Below are 22,257 nucleotides of genomic sequence, written 5' to 3'. Positions count from 1 at the left end.
GTCTTAAAAATACATTTTATGGTAACTTCATCAAAGTCAAAATTTCCTAGCAATCTGAGCTTTTAAATGGGTACAAATATGCCAGGGAAGAGATTATGTGGAACAACAGAAATCTCTGATGTAAACAAGCCACCCACTTGGCAGCAATTGTGATGGTAACGAGTCTGCTGAAATATATTCAGTGATTCCGGTTTCATAGACTTTGAATAGTGAGTTCCACATATTGAAGACCCCGTTCAAAGGTCCTGCTCTTTAAATTCTGTAGCAATAATATTATTGAAAAACTCAAAGTGGACTTTGGTCTAGTGATAAAGTGAATTTTGAAGCTGTAGCATTCCACTGTCCTTGTTGTTGATCGAAACTGGGTGGCAAGAGGTAGTGGGAGCCGGGGGTCGAGGGTGGGTGAAACTAAACATAAGAGAAAACCTCCATTTAAATAACTAACAAAATGCATTGCAGAGAACCTTCACCTCTTGGTAATCAGTAGCAGCAATAACTTGCATTTATATAGCGCCTTTTAACATAGTAAAACATCCCTAGGCATTTCAGATGAAATTTGACACCGAGCCACATAAGGAGATATTAGAACAGGTGACCAAAAGCTGGGTTAAAAAGATAGGTATTAAGGAGCGTCTTAAAGGAGGAGAGAGACGCAGCATGAGCTTAGATGCAAGTAATCTGTAGAATTATTAAAAACAACCGCTATCTCTGCAATCACTATTAGCAAAACGCAGTGCAGATAACGTATTTATGTTTTTCTCTGCAGATTACCTCCCTGGAGAGAGTAGTTATTAGTGTCTTGTCTTTTTCTGAGCAACTACTGTATCAACTCATTATTTTACAAAGTTCTTTCATTGTTTCCTTTATTTTGATCCTGAAGTTGATGGAGCTGACCCGAGACGGATGATTGAAGATCAGTATCAGAGCTGGCAGCTCAGACAGGCAATAACCACCCAGTGGATTCTGATGCCTGCCTCACCCATCCTGTCTGATCAGCAATCTCAGCCCCAATCTTTACACTGTCTGGCAGTTGATGTTGTCAGTGGTATGTAGGGTTTTCCTTTTGCTGTTGTTGATCACAACAAAGAAAAAACTCAGACAATACTTTCCAAGCTGCGTCGGAGTTACTTGGTCTCCCCCAGTCTTACTCTTGTACCGTTAGTGAGTTACCCTTCTTGCCTTTTAATATTCTCCATTTCCCAAACACTGGTACACTGTTAACCATTTGTCTTCCAGAAGGACAGCTAGACACGTAGATGGAAAAATATCCAGTAAGATAGAGGCAAACAAATATAAAAGTTCCAACTTATTTACTGGTACAAATAGATATTTAGGTCTAAAGAATCTGTTTCTAGAGCAACAGCAACTGGTGTTTACAGCTCTCCCAGTACCTTGTAATTTTGCACAGTTGATTAATGTTTTCATCTGCAGGTTCTCTGAGCTAGAGCTGCTGTGAAACAGATGAAGTTCAGTTTGAATTTTATGGAACTCATAAAACAAAATAAACAGTCAAATTACAAACAAGCCCAAAATTCAAACACAGCTTAAAATCACTCGGAAATTAATTACGTTAAAATGAAAAATGAGCACAAACAAAATAAAATAAATGAAAGGGTTAAGCTTATTTTAAATGACAGGCTGCATGGGAGCATGAATATGGGCACTGTATAACCTCAAGATTCTGTGAATATGCTGTGATTAGTCTATATATAGATGGTATGGCTCAAGTCTGGAGTATGCGGATACTGTGGTGTTTGAATGGCCTGGGGTTGTACCTATCAACCAACAACAGCCAAACCAGTCAGATAGTAACAAACCCTGGGGAATCAGCCCGAGTCATTTCAACAGCTTGAGACTCGATAAATACAGACACTGGAGGCTGAGGGGCTGAAAGTGTAAGTCTGCGACTGAATTCAACTGTCATATTTTCTGAAGGGAATTAAAGCTCATGGATCTGTTATAACTTTGATTGGTAGCCATGGTTATCAAAGAGCTGCACTGAACTTGCAGCAATTTTTTAAAGTCTCTTGAAATTCCTTTTCTCTTATAAAGGTTTGTATTTGAATTGCAGCAGATATTTTTCATCTTTGGAAACTTATTACCTAGTTACATGCTTGCGAAGAATTTTGGAGACATTTTTGATATTTTTCAAAGTACTGAGTTTTTCTATCAATACCAAGATAAAATCAATCAAAAGAACAGAAATTATTGGTTATGGCTGGAATGCGGAGATGTGACAAGACAGTTTTTCTTCTGATCTGCTTATTGGGACTGTTTGTGGATTTAATTAACGGGAGCTTGGTGAAGCAGCAGCCTCGTTCAAGCTTTATCCATCGGAGGCTGAACAGCAGGGAGAGGCGAGAGATGCAGAAAGAGATTTTGTCTATTCTGGGCTTACCTCGGCGCCCCAAACCTCTGCTCTCCGTCAAACGCTCGTCGTCTGCACCAGTCTTCATGCTGGATCTTTATCGCACTGTGGCCAATGAAGAGTCAGACAGGTGGCAGGGAGCCTCGGTGCCTTTTCATGTGTTCCAGAGCACTCAGAGACCCCTGGAAGAGACCTTTCTCAGTCAAGCAGATACCATTATGAGCTTTGTTAATGTAGGTAAGTTTGAAAAGAAAAAGTAATTGTGCATTACACTTGCAGAGTCTACATACTTTGAATGGGTTGAATGCAGACATGGTCCCATGCCAACATTTCTTATAGGCCAGTTACATTACAGAGTTTGGCTTTTGGTTGATGCGCAATTTGTAGTATAACCTGGGTGTGAAGTTAATTTGTCGATGGTGCTTTATATTTGAGAAAGCAGTGTGAGACCAGCTGGTGGAGGTAATCTCACAGCGCTTTGGTTTCACAGCAACTACAGTGTAACTGCAAACTTAACAGAAGTGAAATATTGCACAGATGTATTGTCCTGGTGAGGTTTTGCTGAATCAAGTCAATGCAGAATAAAAAAAATGTCTGATGTGCAGGTTGGCTAGGTACTGATGTACAGCTACCACTGTATATTCGCTGCTTCCATCTGTGCAATGACACCTGAAAGCCCACCTGTAACAGCTAACTTAATGGTGACCTGAAGTGGATTCTCATGTATTGATAAAATATTTAAAAATAAAGGTCTGCATTAGTCCTGCATTGAATTATATTAATTTCCTTTAACAATGTGTTTCTCTGTAAATGCAACTATTAACAGTAACTGGGCAGCAGGCTTTTTTTTATTCTCCAAAAATGGGTTTGTGCTTCCAATATTATTAGATTAACAAAACATTATCACAGTTTCTATCTCAAGCATTCCACATATCCCTTATAGAATAAACCTCTAGCTGACATAAATGTGTCATATGGTTCTTCCCAATGGTTACTAATATACTAAAATTGGAGATGTAAAATCAGTTCTTAAATGTTGGATTGTTATAAGATTGATACATGCCATTTGCTCCAGTACCTAATGCAGATCACCACCAATTTAAGAAACCTTTGCAGGGATTACAGGATAGTTAACTTGGGCTGCGGACCTGAATGTTAAGCTGGTATTATCAACACAGGATAAAATCCAGGCACTACCTAACACTTTCCTAACCGTGAAGGATGAGTGCATGGCAAATGGCCAGTTTCTGTGCTGTAGCTTCGATGTAATTATTTGTGTAAGAACATGTAGAAAATTCAAGTATCATAAATCCACCAAAATCACTGGAAAAAATGCACTCAGTAGCCTGAGTATATATTTGAGTATTGCTATATTATTTTTGAAAGTCCCAGAAAATACTTAAGTTCTATAGCATAAAGTGTCTTGGCCCCAAAGTATATCCCATCCCAAGAAAATTGTTATTTATTGCACTTCTCCATCTATATAACAAAATCAAGTATAATCTGCAATGCATGGGCCATAATTTGCTGTAGCAGGGCATTTAATGGTGTCGGCCGTCAGTTAAATGTGCCCTTGCACATTTGGGTTTCAAAATTTTTTTAACGTGGCAAGAGGCTGAAAGTACGAGCTCATAACGTCACAGTGAGAGAAAGGAGCCTCTGGGACCTGTGAACAGGACAAAGCAACTGTGTATCTCCTTAACCAATCAGATTGAAGGATTGAGCAATAAACAGTGAGAGACTGAGAAGGAAGTATAAATCAGAATGGGTGAATTCAAATCAGATACAAGAAGAGAAATAAAGAGAGAAAGAAAGATTGAATTAAGAGAGGAAAGAGACCAAAAGGAAAAGGAAAAACAAATACATTATAAATTTAACTTTAACTCTCTCAACAATTAAGATCTGAAGGAATGGGACTCCATACTTATGCTAGTTAATTTTCAGTGCCACAGAGGTTGACTGGCAGTAATTAATACTTTATCACATTTTTAAAAAGATTACTTAGACATAAAATGATTTGACTTGACGTTCTGTGACGAGTTTAGTTTGTATCTACCGTACAAGTACAGCAATTTCATGCCATTCAATGTAGTTCAATGGTGAGACAGACAGCAAGATGCTGTTTTCATGAAGCTAATGTTGGAGCGGCACAGCCCAGACAGTAACTGTTGGATTTTTGAGTTTAACCGCACATCTGCCCCTTGCCTGAAGTTGCTGTATCATTTGTGCATAAATAATGGTGAGCAGCATTAGCCTCAGCCTTATTTTGACAGCAAATTCTGAGCCAACAACTTGAGCTTATATAGTACATTTGAACTTGTAGCAGGCAATTTTATACAGGAATATGTGCCTTTTCAATACTAATGGAAAGCCTATTTAGGAAATATTATTTTAAAATATTACCAATGTCTAAATGTCCTCACAGAAGGCAAATATAGCTCAAATTAATTACCTTCAATTGAATAATTTGAACATTTTTCGTATCCTTTTTTATATGTCCTTCTTGTATACTAGATGGAAACTTTTAAGATAAAGAACTGAGGTTTGAAAACATCTTTAATATAAAATAGCAGGGTGAAAAATTGCTACTTTGATGGTTATTTATCTTTTAATGATCACAACAGTGTTGTGACATATCAATAATCACAATAATATTTGCTCGTTATATTGTGACCTTCTCTATCCGGATAACCCTAAGTTTAGAACGAGTTAGAAGACCAGGTAAGCTACGACATTAGGACAAAGGGGCTTAGACTTAAACTTGTACAAATACAATTTAAAACAGATGTCAAGGAAAACGTCTTCATATAAAGAATGATCAACAATTTGAATCAGCTTCCCAGTCGGCGCGGTGGAAATGAAACCCTTGGCTTCATTCATAATACAGTTCGATAACATGAGGGACAGACTGTGGCTTTTTTTCAGAGTGGATGAGATATGATAGGCCAAATGTTCTCTCCATTTGTATCAGTTTTGTGCTCTTGTGCTGACATGATGGGCTGGACCTTCCTCATCGGCAGATTTACCACCAAATGTCCACTAGAATTGTTCTTTGTGGGTTCAGGTCCCACTTAAGCACAAAATCTAGGCTAACACTCTAGTGCAGTGCTGAGGAAGTGCTGCGCTGTCGGAGATGCCGTCTTTTGGATGAGACATTAAACCGATGTCCCGACTGCTCTCTCAGATGAACGTAAAAGATTCTATGTCACTATTTCAAAGAAGAGCAGAGGAGTTCTCCCCAGTGTACTGGACAATATTTATTACTCAATCAACATTTCTAAAACAGATTATCTGATCATTATCACGTTGCTGCTTGTGGGACCTTGCTGTCTGCAAAATTGGTTTCCGCATTTCCAACATTACAACAGTGACTACACTTCAAAAGTACTTCATTGGCTGTAAAATGTTTTGGGATGCCTGAAGTCATGAGAGCTGCTATATAAGTGCATGTCTTTTAAACCCATCGGTGTTATACTGACAGAACTCGTCTAATTTTCCTTAGTGCACCTTCTTTACCTGTTCGTGCTGGGCTCTGAATGCTATTAGTGCCCTCTATAGGCAGACTACCTTCAGGCAGAGGAAAATCCAGTGATGCTGTAGCAGCTGAAAGGGTCAAGGCAGGCATGTTGTGTCCATAACATTGTGGCTCAATGCAATGCCTGAGGCTGATGTTTCTTTGCGGCACCTAGCCCATAACTTTAAAGAGTCTTCAGTGGTTTGGAAGGAAGCTTACACAGGCCTGTGGAAGGAGAAAAAATAGAAAGACTTGCATTTATATAGCGCCTTTCACGACCACCGGACATCTCAAAGCGCTTTACAGCCAATGAAGTACTTTTGAAGTGTAGTCACTGTTGTAATGTGGCACGTGGCCTTAGCAGAGTGCTTTCTGAAACTAGGTTGCAATCCATATAATGGCACAAAAAGTGCCCTCATACAACTTTCTTCTTAAAGGGGAAATGGCCCACACCCAAGACCAGGAAATAGCACCTCAATCTTCCAAAACTCCTGCTGAAAATCCTCAGCTGGCCACCTGAGAACCACGCTCAGGAATAGGCAACGAGGGTGCCAGGTTTGTTGTCAGTGAGATATTTCTGTCACTGACGGGATACGTGCAGAATGATTCGGGGCAAGGTAGAGAATGCCTGTATGAGGGAGTGGCAGAATGATCTCCAAACGGCAGCTGTGGAGGGTAGCTTTGTGTGAGCCAACGACTGAGTTGAATTTGTTGCCAAGAAGGGACCTGCAGGAGAATTCGTTTGGAAGTGGCCTTGGATCTTTGTCAGCCCAAGGTCTGTCCTGTGAGCTGTGCCTGCAGCTGTCTGGAGCTGGCACAACTCCACTGTTTGATAGAGGAAGCATGTGGTGCTTTTTCAGCTTGGATTCCCTACTGATGCTCCTCTTCCTTGTCAAAGCAGAGGAACAAGGGAGGCTCAAAGGAGGCCCCAATAGTTCCCACAGTGGACCTCAAAATGTTAAAATATCTTAATATGTTAAATAATTAAAAACATTTTACTTTAATAATATTTAAAGAAACTTAAAATTTGTAAAGAAAAATTTTGAAAAATTCTCTCAAAAATTATTAAAACTTTAAAATAATTAAAACCAACTTTAAATAATGCAATTTTTTTCAAAAACTACTTTCCACGTCCCTGTGGCCTTCAGGTTAGGAGCACCACTGCCCCACCACAAGTAGCCCAATGCCTTGTCCCATAACACTGGCGTAGGGATGCCAACCAATGTTCCATCTATTTTTAGAGGGTTACACGGCATCTTTAACATGATGCACGCCCCATTCAAATTTCCGTGCATGTGTGTTTTTTCCATTGTGAAGCCGGCAAGCGGTCTGTACGGGAACTCCAGACCGCCCCGCGCAGCTTAACGGGAACATTGATGCCAACGCTCAGGATTGTCCCGGATTCTCTCGAAATTCAAGATGAATTTCCTGGAGAAACCCTGGAGAAAAAGCATCGGGCCATTAAAAAAATATTGCGTATGTATTTTTTTGTTTTCTTTGAGCACTTGCATTTATTAGATATAAAAAATATTGCAGATGGGGAAAAAAGGCTGTTTGATTGGGCGGGAGGTCATGTGATGAGACCTCCAGGAATACGTCCGACCAGAGTTGGCAACTCTACACTAGCAGAACCATTAGTTACATGGAGCAGGGTGAGAATACAACAGCACAAGATGTCTGCCCTTTGTGACACCTTTCTGCCCAATTCACCTCTGTTGGCTGCCTCAGGTATGGCCAAATAAATCTGGTGACGAAACGGAGAAAAATCCTGCCCTGTATATGGAGAGAATATTGCAACATTTTTTAATGTTTTTTTTACATGTTGCCCCATGGAACTTTAAAAGTATGTTCTGCTCTTGTTTGATTTTCTTAGGCCATGAAAATTTGTTGCACGAGGAGTTAGACTTTTCCCCAAATCTCTGCATCAAGTCTATTTTTGGGAAGCGCAGCTGACTTTCCTTCTCTTCCTCTGGGGATGTCATTGATTTGCACAGCACGTTCCCTGAAGGCTGAGACTGGGAGCTTGCTGTGGGGCGAACAAGAGCACAACTCGACCTCCTGTTTCTCTGGAGCTACACAAACCTATGATGTTCATTTCTCAGGGCAGGCTTGAACCCCTCTTCCCTCCTGTTTCATTAATTGCAGCTGGCAACCTGGGCGGAATTGGATAGAACAGAAGCAGTTCATTACGACACAGAAAAGACGACTCTCATTGAGAGCCGTCACGTCATCTGCCATGCAGTTATTGTATCGAGGGTTCTCATCTACATACAGCTGAGCAACTCGAATTGAACAAGTGCTACTGTTTCATATGCAAAAATATCTCAAGTTATTGAGGGGCAATTTACTTGTTTACAGAAGCTACACAGCAGCAAACCTGATAACAATTCTACAATCTGCTAAGAACTTTACAAGCAGACGTAGCGTCAATACACAGAGTGGCCCATCCCCCATGAATAAATGTCTTCATTGTGAGGCATTTGATATTCAGTTTATTGTGCTGCTGATTAGAGGAGAAAGTGGCCTTCCCTCAGCCTGCACTGCTGGACAGGTTAAGGAAGTAATGGTAGCAGCGCTGCTTGACATGAAAATCGCATCACTTGACCCCTAGTTTAATATAATTAGGGCCCTTCCCGTATCTGGCGGGAAAGCTGGCCGCCTAAATCAAGTTCTGCCGGACAATCCGAATGGGTGGCCCTACATGGCAACTCATCAGCTTTATTTTCTACAAGTTTCATTCCACTACCACCCAGTTTATAGAGTTAAATAGGAACATAGGAATTGCTTGACAAAAAAAAAGTCCATCCAGTTTGCCTTCTACCATAAAGAAAAGAAAGACGTGCATTTATATAGCGCCTTTCATGACCACCAGCCGTCTCTGTTATATATGCAGACTATAGATATAGTTGCATAAGATGGAGACTTGTTACCTGGTGTACTATCAATAAGGTTTACACTGTGTATATACTATGCTGGCACCACTAGAGGATGCAACTGGTGGAGACTGGGGTTTCCTGCCCCTGTGGCAGAGGCTGTCCACCAGAGGGCACTGCAGTGGGAGACCTGAGGATCACCTGCATAGGTGTACAGGGCCCAGTATAAAAGGCTGCCCACCATTCTTGTGCTTCACTCTGGAGTTACGAATAAAGGACCAAGGTCACTGCAGTTTGAATACAACACATTGCCTCGTGGAGTCCTTCATAAGTGCATTACAGACATAACAGTCTCAAAGTGCTTTATAGCCAATGAAGTATTTTGAGTGGAGTCGCTGTTGTAATGTTGGAGTCACATAATACAATAATGATATTGTTGACAAATCATAGCAATCAATCGCTGTCATTTAGTCCACAACAGATCCAGACATCACATAAGGAAAATCCCAGCAATGGAGATTTTTGGAGCTATAGATCCAAAGTCACCTGTTCCTCTCAATAAATGGAGTTGCACAGCTGATTGATACAATAAAGTGTATCACGTATGTATTAACATGAAATTGGGAGAGGATCTACTGAGCTGCATGTGGTTTTATTTTTTTTAAATAAAAGAAACCGAAATAAGAGACCATTTGTGTCCTTCACCTTGAATTTCTCCTTTAGCTTCAGCGGAAACACCAAATAGACGGGTAAATAGGTTTGTGGCTGAAGTTCAAGAACGTACCAATAAGATTCCCCCCTCCGCAGTTCATCAGTGTTACTTTGGGCGCACGCCACAAAACAAAGACACAATCAGCTGAAGCCAGGCGTGATCTCTGATGATGATCTTTTAAATATTTGTTCTTGAAGTGTGAACCACATTGGCGAGACAAGATCTATTGCCCATCACTAGTTGCCCTCAGGACATTAAGAATTAACCAGTGTGGGACTGGAGTCACATGAAGGTCAGACTGGATAGGGGATGGCAAGTTCCCTTTAATGAAGGACCTTATTGAACCATTGGTTGGTGCCTGGTCATTTTCTGGTGCTAGCTCACCCAATTTTAAAAAATTCAATTTCCCAACTTTGTATAATGATTTGAACTCAAGTTGTCCAGGTTGTTAGTCCAGTGCCATAGCCGCTAGGCTACCAACCCATTAACTAGAGGCGCAATTGTAAAAAAAAAATCTTTAAGTAGCAACATAATTTTCAGAAAGCACAGGTTGAATCAAATATTTTTATACACATTATAAATTGTCAATAATAAATGGCTGCTCTGCAGTCTACCATTTTAAATGAGATCGAGGTGCTGCACAAGAAAGATGAACGAGCCAATTACTTTCTTTCTAAGATTTGTTGCCAAACTTGTATGTTTTGTGTTCATTAGTTTCACAGTAGGCAGCCAGTGGATATAATAATGTGTGATCCACTCACATGCTGTATCTCAGAGTGTCAGTGCCACTGATTCTCTACAAAGTACCTAACGATTATGGATATGAAATTAGGAGAAGGCGATGAGCTGCCGTGAGGCTGCTCCCCACAGGGCAACACATGCAACAGCCTTGGAGAAGGTCACTTCCCTACCCTCACAGTCAGAGAGTAATGGAGAGGGGCCTAAACAGGGGAGATTTGTTTATTGAAATTTTAAAATGAGGTAACATGCCTTCTTTGTTAAAAGCGTTTTGCTCCCCTAATTGGTTCTCCACGCATCCCCCGGCAAAACAATGCCAGTGAGTGGCCTGACTTTTCTCGTTGTGAAACCAGTTGCTAGGAAGCAGGATCTGGGTGGATTCTCTCTCTCTCACTCTGGTTTTCACTCCTTGCTTTGAGAAATCATTTGGTCTCCACTGAGAGCCTCCTCCAGCTGTGATTGTTGACTTAGTTAGTAGAGGGTTGCAGGTACCAAACCATGTTCCACCACTACATGCTGCTGTGCTTTCCCGATTCACAACTGCACCATGTGCCACCCAGCTAGTGCCATTTTTCAAAATGTTGTTCTAATGTTTAGCTAATCTTCAGGTTAGTTTTGTTCCGTCAGATTTTGTTTCTGTAATAAACATTCTTTTGTGTTGATCAAATTGTCTCATCAAATATCATTTTAAAGTTTTATATTAATAAATAACTTTGTACTCATTGAGGATCTTCACCAGCCAGGCTAACGTTTCTGCTTCTCTTTAAAAAAAAATATCTATAATGGGTGAGATGCAACAAGTAACCAGGTGCTAAGGTTGTGTTGTTATTTTGTTTATTTATTCGTTTACAGGATGTGGGCGTCGCTGGCAAGACTGGCATTTATTGCCCATCCCTAATTGCCCTTGAGAAGGTGGTGGTGAGCCACCTTCTTGAACCATTGCAGTCCGTGTGGTGAAGGTACGCCCACAATGCTGACTTTGTCGCAGCGGTTCAGTACAACTGAATGGCTTGCGAGGCCATTTCAGAGGGCAGTTACGAGTCAATCACACTGCTGTGGGTCTGGAGTCACATATAGGGCCGTTTTGCAGTGTGTTAGAAACATAGAAAATAGGTGCAGGAGTAGGCCATTCGGCCCTTCGAGCCTGCACCGCCATTCAATGAGTTCATGGCTGAACATGCTACCTCAGTACCCCATTCCTGCTTTCTTGCCATACCCCTTGATCCCCCTAGTAGTAAGGACGACATCTAACTCCTTTTTGAATATATTTAGTGAATTGGCCTCAACAACTTTCTGTGGTTGAGAATTCCAGAGGTTCACCTCTGGGTGAAGAAGTTTCTCCTCATCTCGGTCTTAAATGGCTTACCCCTTATCCTCAGACTGTGACCCCTGGTTCTGGACTTCCCCAACATTGGGAACATTTTTCCTGCATCTAACCTGTCTAAACCCGTTCAAAAGTTATTTGCTCTCTCTCTCTCTGCCTGAAACCAACTAAATCTTTGCAACGAGAGCATTTGTTTACGGTGCATTGGGGTCATGTTTGGGGGAGTTTTTGATTCGTCCACTGAAGCCAACTGTGAGAGGAAGTGTGCACCAGAGCTGACATTATATGTTCCACCACAAACTTTTCCAATACTTTGTTTTTATTCTGCAGTTACAGTTTTAAAAAATTGTAGGGGTAGCTGTGCTGTGATCGCATCATTGATGACTTGGCACAATGAATCTGTCTTGTGGGTCACTTTACAGGTAACAATCATAGAGATTTACTGTCATGTCTGTAATGTCCCTATGAATGACTCCACGAGGCAATGTGTTGTACTCAAACTGTAGTGACCTTGGTCCTTTATTCATAACTCCAGAGTGAGGCAGCCACATGGTGGCTCCCCTTTTATACAGCCCCTGCCACCAGGGCAGGAAACCCCGGTCTCCACTAGTTGCACCCTCTAGTGGTGTCAGCATGTATATACACAGTATCAACTTATTGATAGTACATCAAGTAAACAAGTCTCCATTGTATGCAACTATACAGTGACTACACAGAGAGTATATCTATAGTCTGCATATATAACATTTACGGCATAGAAGGAGACCATTTGGCCCATTGTGTTTGTGCCGGCCGAAAAAGAGCTATCCAGCATAATCCCATTTTCCAGCTCTTGGTCCGTAGCCTTGCTGGTTACAGTACTTCAAGTGTATATCCAAGTACTTTTTAAATGCAATTAGGATTTCTGCCTCTACCACACTTTCAGGCAGTGGGTTCCAGACTCCCACCACTCTCCAGGTGAAAATGTTTCTCCTCAACTCTCCTCTAATGCTTGCACCAATTACTTCAAATCTATGCCCCTTGGTTATTGACCTCTCAGCTCAGAGAAACATGCCTTCCTATCCACGCTATCTAGACCCCTCATAATTTTAGACACCTCAATTAAGTCTCCCCAAAGTCTCTTCCAAAGAAAACAATCCCAGCCTCTCCAATCTAACATAGCTAAAATTCTCCAGTCCTGGCAACATCCTTTTAAATCTAAATGTCCCTTTAAGAATATTTTATAGCCTAATTATTCATTCATCAATAGCCCACCATGTTGTCAGGTAGTTTGCTAACCCTGCTTTAAATAAAAGAACAGGACTAAGGAATACTGCTATTGCTTTTGGAATCCTGACACATAAGGTGATTTTAACTCTTCCCGAATCGACAGTGAAAGAGCGGGAGAGTTGAAATAGGGCAGCTCTATTGCCACTGATCTGCCGCTGGTTTTGGTGGCAGATGAAGTTCCCGCTGAACTCTGGCGAGAGCCTCGTTAATAAATGCAAATCAGGGTCCCATGACGTACACAAGACCCCAATGGAATGTTGGCCTGCTCCTGAACGAGGCAGTTACTGCGGCCGACCCATCGGGTGAAGCTGCCAGGAAGCCAGAGAGGACTTCTAAAGCAAGTTTTTTTAAAAAGTAACTTTCCTTAGTGTGTCCAGTGTTATGTTCAGAATAATTCCACGAGACTGTGTTGTAAACTCAAACCATTGTGACCGTGGTCTCTTTAATATAACTCCAAAGTGAGGCAGCATTGTGGTGGCCTGCCTTTTATACCTGCTTGCACCAGGGTACACAGGTGACCCATAGGTCTCCCACAGGTGTGCCCTCTGGTGGCGAGTCTTACACACAGGTGAGGTTCACATACATAACATCACTTCCCTCCAAAGTATTGAGTACAAGTTATTTACAGGTTGAGGCGGTCTGCGTTCCCTGGTCGATCGCCTGAGTTGACATCCTGGCATGGGTAAGTTGGTCGGGTCATCGCTGCACGGCAGCTCTGCTGGTCTGGTCGGACTGTCGGGCAAGGTGGGTTCACAGCGAGGTCAATTTCTGGTTGGGTGTGTGTTGGGGGAATCATAGAGGGTGGGGTCTTCCTCAAACTGTCCTTGGTAGTCCGTGAATCGCAGTTTGGTCTGATCCAGGTGCTTTTTGCACGTTTGCCCATTCACAATTTCACAACAAACACTCTATTCCCCTCCTTGACTAAGACAGTGCCAGCAATCCACTCGGGACCGTGACCGTAATTTAGAACAAACACAGGGTCATTGACTTCAATGTCACGCGAGGCTGCCGCACGATCATGGTACACATTATGCCTGTGCCGCTGGGTTTCTACGTGATCGTTGAGGTCCGGGTTGACTAAGGAGAGCCTGGTTTTGAGTGCTCTCTTCATTAACAATTCTGCAGGGGGGACCGGGTCTGCAAGGAGTCGTCCGTTACGCGTCTCAAGCTTTTCTTGATAGTTTGGACTGCCCGTTCCGCTTGGCCATTGGATGCGGGTTTAAATGGGGCAGACCTGACATGCTTGATGCCATTACAGGCCATGAACTTATTGAATTCCAAGCTGGTGAAACATGGTCCATTGTCACTGACAAGGATGTCGGGCAACCCATGGGTGGCGAACAGGGCCCTGAGGTTTTCAATGGTGGCAGTGGACATACATGATGACATTATTGTACATTCAATCCATTTTGAGTAAGCGTCCACTGTTACTAGAAAAATCTTCCCTAGAAAGGGGCCAGCGAAGTCTACGTTGACCCTGGACCATGGTTTGAAGGGCCATGACCACAGACTCAGTGGGGCCTCCCTGGGTGCGTTGCTCAGCTGTGAGCAAGTGCCGCATTGGTGCACGCATGACTCTAATTCGGAGTCAATGCCGGGCCACCAAACGTGCGACCTGGCGATAGCCTTCATCATGACTATGCCTGGGTGGGTACTGTGTAGGTCGCGTATAAACGTTTCCCTGCCCCTTTTGGGCAAAATCACATGATACCCCCATAGGAGGCAATCCGACTGGATGGACAGTTTGTCCTTGCGTCGGAGAAAAGGCTTAATTTACTCTTGCATTTCCCCGGGAACACCCGACCAGCTCCCATTGAGGATGCATCTTTTTACTAGTGATAGCAGAGGGTCTTGGCTGGTCCAGTTCCTGATCTGGTGAATATTATGTATGTGGACCTCACCTGTGTAAGACTTGCCACTAGAGGGCACATCTGTGGGAGGCTATGGGTCACCTGTGTGTACCCTGGTGCAGGCAGGTATAAAAGACAGGCCACCACGTTGCTGTCTCACTTTGGAGTTATATTAAAGGGACCAAGGTCACAATGGTTTGAGTTTACAACACAGTCTCGTGGAATTATTCTGAACATAACAACTGGCGACGAGTTACAGATCATGAACTTTCATGCGGAAATGGCTGCCGTTGGTATTCTTGAGAGATTTGTTGAGGGTGATGATTGGGAAGCTTTCGTTGAGCGCCTCGACCAGTACTTTGTGGCCAATGAATTGGACACGGCCGAAACAGAGATCAAGCGCAGGGCGATTCTCCTCACCGTATGTGGGTCACTGGTATATGGCCTCCTTAAGAATTTGCTGGCACCGGCCAAACTAATGGACAAATCTTATGCAGAGCTATGCACACTGGCTAAGGAACATCTCAAGCCAAAGGAGAGCATCCTGATGGCCAGGTACCGCTTTTATACGCACCATCGCTCCGAAGGCCAGAACGTGGCGAGTTTCGTTGCCAACCTAAGACGCCTTGTGGGGCAGTGCGACTTTGCAGGATCCTTGGGGGAAATGTTGCGGGACTTTTTCGTGCTTGGAATTGGCCACGAGAGCATCCTTCGCAAACTGCTGTCTGCCGAATCCCTGGATCTGAGCAGGGCCATCACAATAGCCCAAGCCTTCATATCCACCATACTGTGTTGTAAACTCAAACCATTGTGAGCTTGGTCTCTAATATAACTCCAAACTGAGGCAGCAACGTAGTGGCCTGTCTTTTATACCTGCTTGCACCAGGGTACACAGGTGACCCATAGGTCTCCCACAGGTGTGCCCTCAAGTGGCAAGTCTTACACACAGGTGAGATTCACATATATAACATCCAGGAGGAGAAGGCTGCTCTTCTGGGACCCACAAGGAAAGTCCAGGACTCTGCAACCCCAGGCTCTTCCCCCTCGCCCTCAGCTCTCCGGCTGTGAGACATTTGCAACATACCCCCTCCTGGACTTACCTTGTTGCCAGCAGCCTTCTCCTGATGCTGACAGATGGCCCCTGGGCCTCCCGATTTTCGTCCTTTACGACATAAGAAGACCAAACTCCTTTATGAACTGAAATTTGCACCTTACTCACTGTAGTGTATTGGATAACATGTCTGGGTTTAACAGTTAATTCCTAAATGCACTATAGGATGCCAACCAAATTCTCCTGCCCTTTCCAATGGCAGAAAATACCACATTGCAAGACCAATGCATGCGGACTAAAACTATCTCATCAAGTTTACTTTCTGCTTCAATAATATAATGAGCCAAGATGAATCAGCACAATATTTAATAAACTAGTATTTGCTCTTTTCCCACAGACATACTGCCTGTGATTCTCCATTTTGACTCTCGGTTAGGGAGGACAGCCTCTATTTTAACTCTAGCTGTGTGAAATAATGACACTAGCCCTGATATTCTGCAGGAGTTCTCCCTGCTTCTTGCTGTAACTTCAGTGTGAGACCAACAGCATCCTCCAGAGAAACAGCATAAACAGCCGTTTGCAAATGTTTATATTGTTTCCCTGGAATTCTACTAACTTTTGCCAAAGAAAACAACCCCAGCCTATCCAATCTTTCCTCATAGCTAAAATTCTCCAGATCTGGCAACATCCTTGTAAATCTAAATGTCCCTTTAAGAATATTTTTATAGTTAATTATTCATTAATCAATAGCCCACTCTGTTGTCAGGTAGACTGCTAACCCTGATTTAAAATCACCACTTATGTGTCAGGATTCCAGAATACTGGGAGAAACACTGTGGAATTTCAGGACTAGAGTTTTTTTCGATTTGTTGCAGAAGTGTCATGTCTGAAATATTAACTTCACTCTTTCAGATGCCAAATGATCTGTGTGCATTTCTATTTTCTGTTTTATTTGGCAGGAGTTTTTACTTTTATTACAGCAGCTTTTTATATAATTGCACTTGATCATCTGTGTGTGTGTGTGTGTGTGTGTGCCACTATTGAGGTGAAGGGTTCTCTGCAACACATTAGAAATCTATCAAAAATTAACTTTTTTTGCAAGTTAGCATTAAATTTAGCTCAAACTCCTCTCGCTTGAAATTAATTAAATTTTATCATAGAATCATAGAAATTTACAGCACAGAAGGAGGCCATTCGGCCCATTGTGTCCGTGCCGGCCGACAAAGAGTTATCCAGCCTTAATTCACTTTCCAGCTCTAGGTCCGTAGCCTTGTAGGTTACGTCACTTCAAGTGCACATCCAAGTACTTTTTAAATGCTATGATGGTTTCTGCCTCTACCACCCTTTCAGGCAGTGAGTTCCAGACCCCCACCACTCTCTGGGTGAAAAAACTTCTCCTCAAATCCCCTCTAAGCCGACTAACACTTACTTTAAATCTATGCCTCCTGGTTATTGACCTCTCTGCTAAGGGGAATAGGTCCTTCCTATCCACTCTATCTAGGCCCCTCATAATTTTGTATACCTCAATTAGGTCTTCCCTCAGCCTCCTCTGTTCTAAAGAAAACAATCTTAGCCTGTCCAATCTTTCCTCATAGCTAAAATTCTCCAGTCCAGGCAACATCCTCGTAAATCTCCTCTAGTACAATCACATTCTTCCTGTAATGTGGTGAACAGAACTGCATGCAGTACTCCAGCTATGGCCTAACTAGTGTTTTATACAGTTCAAGCATAACCTTCTGCTCTTATATTCTATGCCTCGGATAATAAAGGCAAGTATCCCATATGCTTTCTTAATCAATTTATCTACCCGTCCTGCTACCTTCAGGGATCTGTGGACATGCACTCCAAGTCCCTCTGTTCCTCTATACGTTTCAGTGTCCTCCCATTTATTATGTAATCCCTTGCCTTGCTAGCCCTTCCCAAATGCATTACCTCACACTACTCTGGATTGAATGTGTCATGTATGTAACCTCTATGTAACACCACTGCAATACTGTATATACTTAACCAAGCACACCTTGACCACAGGGGGTGAACTTGTGGGAGACACACCTTACCTGGTCATCCAGATATATAAAGGGAGGTCCCACGCAGGGTCATCACTTCTTGGTCCTCTGAATAAAGGTTCAGGTCATAGAGTGACCTTGTCCATAGAATGTACCTCGTGTGGGTTTTGTGCCATTGAGTAAGGACATTACATTGGTGATGAGAAACGGGAATCAACAACCCACGAGAATGGCCACAGGTAGCACAGAGGAACGGTACTGTGTTGGTGAGGACTGGGATGATTTCATTGAGAGGCTCCAGCAAAGCTTTGTCACGAAAGAATGACTGGGAGATGCAGCGGCCGACAAGCGAAGGGCCCATCTGCTGACCAGCTGCGGACCTAAGACTTACGCACTCATGAAGGACCTACTAACACTCGAAAAGCCAGAGGACAAAACCTTTGAAGAGCTCAGCAAACTAATCGGAGAGCACCTCAAACCGGCGAGCAGCATACACATGGCCCGACACAGATTCTATACTCACCGACGTCATGAAGGACAGAGCATACCGCACTTCGTTGCGGACCTCCGGCGTTTGGCCAGCCTCTGTAAGTTCACAGACGCCTGCAGGGGGGAGATGTTGAGGGACTTCTTTATTGAGGGCATCGGTCATGCCGGGATTTTCAGAAAGTTAATTGAGACCAAGGACTTGACCTTGGAAGTGGCGGCGTTGAATACTCAGATTTTCATGGCGGGGGAGGAGGAAACCAAAATAATATACACGCACAATTCTGCCTCCAACGCGGCAGGGGATCAGGAAGTCAATATCACAAATGCGGCTCAGAGCCCCGCAGGCAAGCAAGGGCAGTTCGACACACCCCAAGCAGCAATAGACCCCAGAGTAGGTTTTCAACAGAGGCAATTGAAGGCTGAACGGACATTTACGCCATCACAGTGGACAATGCGGCCCGGGATGGGGCCATTGACACCCACTAATAGGTTACTTAAGAGGTGTGGGGGAAAACACTCAGCTAGATCTTGCAGATTTCAACAGTTTGTCTGCAGGAACTGAAATCTCAGTGGCCACTTAGCTCGAACGTGCAGGAAGTCTGCAACCAGACTAATATATGAGGTGGATGGACCAGAAGAGGGTTCTTTGAGGGCAGGATGACTTTTGGGGCAAATCGATGGACGCCGAGGTTCAGCGGGTCCATGTGGCGAATATTCACAGTTCATACACCAAAACGCCACCAATGATGATGAGGGTTTTATTAAACGGTATCCCTGTATGCATGGAGCTGGACACTGGGGCCAGCCAGTCACTCATGGGCGTTCAGCAATTTGAGAAGCTATGGCCACTTAAAGCCAGTAGACCCAAATTAGCACGTATTGAGACACAATTACAGACTTACACTAAAGAAATCATTCCGGTGCTCGGCAGTGCAATGTTGGCACACACAATGGGCTAGTGAATCGACTGCCGCTCTGGATTGTCCCAGGCAATGGTCTCGCACTGTTGCGGAGGAGCTGGTTAGTTGAGATGAACTGGAAATGGGGGGATGTGCACACAATGTCATCTGTGGAGCGAAGTTCGTGCTCTCAAGTCCTACAACAATTTGAGTCACTATTCTAACCTGACGTCGGGACATTCAAAGGTACCAAAGTAGTGATACGCATCACCCCGGACGTCAGACCAGTGCATCACAAAGCCAGAGCGGTGCCGTATGTGATGCGGGAGAAAATTGAGAGCGAATTGGACCGTTTGCTGAGAGAGGGCATCATCTCGCCCGTTGAATTCAGCGACTGGGCGAGCCCCATCGTTCCCGTCCTAAAAGCGGATGGTTCTGTCAGGATCTGTGGTGGCTACAAGGCCACTATCAATTGGGCGTCCCTACAAGACCAATACCCGCTCCCGAGAGCGGAGGATCTATTCGCCACGCTGGCAGGTAAACAGCTGTTTACCAAGTTGGATCTCACTTCAGCCTACATGACCCAAGAACTGGCCAACGAATCTAAACTACTGTCCACCATCACTACGCACAAGGGACTGTTCGTTTACAACAGGTGCCCATTTGGCATTCGATCAGCGGCCGCGATTTTTCAAAGAAACATGAAAAGCCTGCTCAAATCCATTCCTGGAACAATCGTATTTCAGGACGACATCCTCATCACGGGTCGTGACACCGAGGAACACCACCACAACCTGGAGGAGGTGCTACGCCGGCTGGACCGGGTAGGCCTGCGACTCAAGAAATCTAAATGTGTGTTTTTGGCTCCTGAGGTTGAGTTCCTGGGCAGGAGGGTTGCTGCAGATGGGATTTGGCCCACCGAATCCAAAACAGAGGCGATTCGACGAGCGCCCAGGCCCGGCAACACATCGGAGTTGCGTTCATTTATGGGACTCTTGAACTATTTCGGGAACTTTCTGCCGAACTTAAGCATGTTGTTGGAGCCGCTTCATGTGCTCCTGCGTAAGGGTTGTGATTGGTTTGGGGTGACTGTCAAGAATGGGCTTTCAATCAGGCGCGGAACCTACTTTGTTCAAATAAGTTATTGACCCTGTACAACTCCTGTAAGAAATTGATTCTGACATGTGATGCATCGTCCTATGGGGTTGGGTGCGTGTTGCAGCAGAGTAATGCTGAGGGCCAACTACAACCTGTGGCTTATGCTTCCAGGTCGCGCTCTCAAGCAGAACGGAGATATGGGATGGTTGAGAAGGAGGCACTCGCATGTGTCTATGATGTAAAAAAAATGCATCAGTACCTTTTTGGCAGGAGGTTCGAATTAGAAACGGACCACAAGCCACTAACATCCCTATTGTCAGACAGCAAGGCTGTCAATGCCAACGCATCAGCTCGCATACAGCGATGGGCTCTCACGCTGGCTGCTTATGACTACTCCATCCGGCACCGGCCCGGCACTGAAAATTGCGCTGATGCGCTCAGCAGGCTTCCACTGGCCACCACCGAGGGGGCAGCGGAACAAAACGCTGAGATGGTCATGGCTGTTGATGCCTTTGACAGCGCAGGCTCCCCCATCACAGCCCGCCAGATCAAAATCTGGACAAACAGAGATCCCCTCCTATTCCTGATTAAGAAATGTGTCCTGACTGGGGATTGGGCGCCTGCACACAGAGCATGCCCTGAGGAGGTCAGACCGTTTCACAGATGGATGGATGAGCTCTCTGTAAAGTCCTATCCCCTCAGTACAGATTCACACAAGGCATGTAGTGAAGTCAAGGTCACTCTGGACCTGCACCTTTATTTCACAGCTCTGGAATGCTGCACTTGCCTGAGACCTGTCCTTATATACCTGTCTCTTGCAAGTGCACCCCTGGTGGTAAGGTATGCTGGTGGTTACAGGTCATATCTTATTACAGTCATGTATAGCATATTAGGATACAGTTATATATAATAATGTAAGATACATGACATCACCCTCCCCCAAGGTCTTATTGTCTTTATAGGTTCAGTCTCTCAGGTGGTCTACGTTCTCGCGTGGAGCGTCTGAGTTGTGGTTCAGTTGTTTGCCTTGGTGTCTGTTTTTCTTTGGGTGTGGTTGCTGGTATCTCGCCTGGGCTGTCTGTTTCGATTGGTGTGATTGTTGTTGACTCGCCTGGGCTGTCTGTTGTGATTGCCCTTTCCTCAGGTTGTTCCCTCTGTCTGTCCACCAGGTGTGGTGCGAGTTCCACATTGTAGTCTGCCTCTGGTTCCGTAGTGTTGTTGGTAAACCTGCTTTTGACTTGGTCTACATGCCTCCGGCATGTGTTGCCATTGACCATTTGTACTACCAGTAGCCTGTTTCCTTTTTTTGCCCGTTACTGTCCCTGCAAGCCATTTGGGACCCCTGCCACAGTTTAGTACAAACATTTTGTCCCCTATCTCATTCCATCTCCTCCTCGAATTTCTGTCATGGTACTCAGTCAGCTTACGATGCTTTGCCTCAACGATTTCATGCATGTCTGGGAGGATTAATGAGAGCCTTGTTTTTAAAGTCCTTTTCATCAACAGTTGCGCGGGGGGGATCCCAGTCAATGAGTGCGGACGAGATCTGTATGCCAGCAGCAGTCGCGACAGGCGACCCTGCAGCTTGGGACCTTGGATTTTAAGCATGCCTTGTTTAATGATTTGCACTGCTTTCTCCGCCTTGCCGTTGGAGGCCGGCTTGAACGGTGCCGTCTTGACGTGATTTATACCGTGGTCAATTATAAAATCTTGGAATTCTGCACTGGTGAAGCACGGACCATTGTCACTGACCAATATGTCAGGGATTCCGTGCGTTGCAAACATGGTTGCGAGGCTCTCCACAGTGGTGGAGGTTGTGCTCGAGTTTAAAATGGTGCATTTGATCCACTTTGAAAATGCATCTACAACTACGAGGAACATTTTGCCCATGAATGGGCCCACGTAGTCTACGTGCACCCGCGACCACGGTTTGGTAGGCCAGGGCCAGGGGCTCAGGGGAGCCTCCCTGGGGGCATTGCTGAGTTGGGCACAAATGGTGCACCTTCGGAAGCAGAGCTCCAAGTCCGTGTCAATACCAGGCCACCAGACGTGGGATCTGTCTATGG

General features: G+C 44.2%; 1 protein-coding gene across 2 annotated transcripts in view; it reads left to right on the top strand.

The window, feature by feature from the left end:
- The first annotated feature begins 2,169 nt into the window (after positions 1-2,169).
- The window catches only part of LOC139279356 (bone morphogenetic protein 7-like), a 95,965-nt gene continuing 75,877 nt past the window's right edge, over positions 2,170-22,257 (top strand). The window contains exons 1-2 of one of the 2 annotated variants that reach the window (XM_070898479.1): positions 2,170-2,514; positions 2,560-2,605. In XM_070898479.1, coding sequence (XP_070754580.1) covers positions 2,215-2,514; positions 2,560-2,605 — 346 coding nt within the window. In that variant the 5' untranslated portion in view covers positions 2,170-2,214. Of the gene's footprint in view, positions 2,606-22,257 lie in introns of both variants that reach the window. The other variant, XM_070898478.1, reaches the window with a different exon arrangement.

This window comes from Pristiophorus japonicus, chromosome 14 (assembly GCF_044704955.1).
Source record: "Pristiophorus japonicus isolate sPriJap1 chromosome 14, sPriJap1.hap1, whole genome shotgun sequence".
In the NCBI taxonomy this organism is placed as follows: Eukaryota; Metazoa; Chordata; class Chondrichthyes; family Pristiophoridae; genus Pristiophorus; species Pristiophorus japonicus.
Note: the sequence above shows the minus strand (reverse complement) of the source record. Positions and strands in the feature narration are given on the sequence as shown.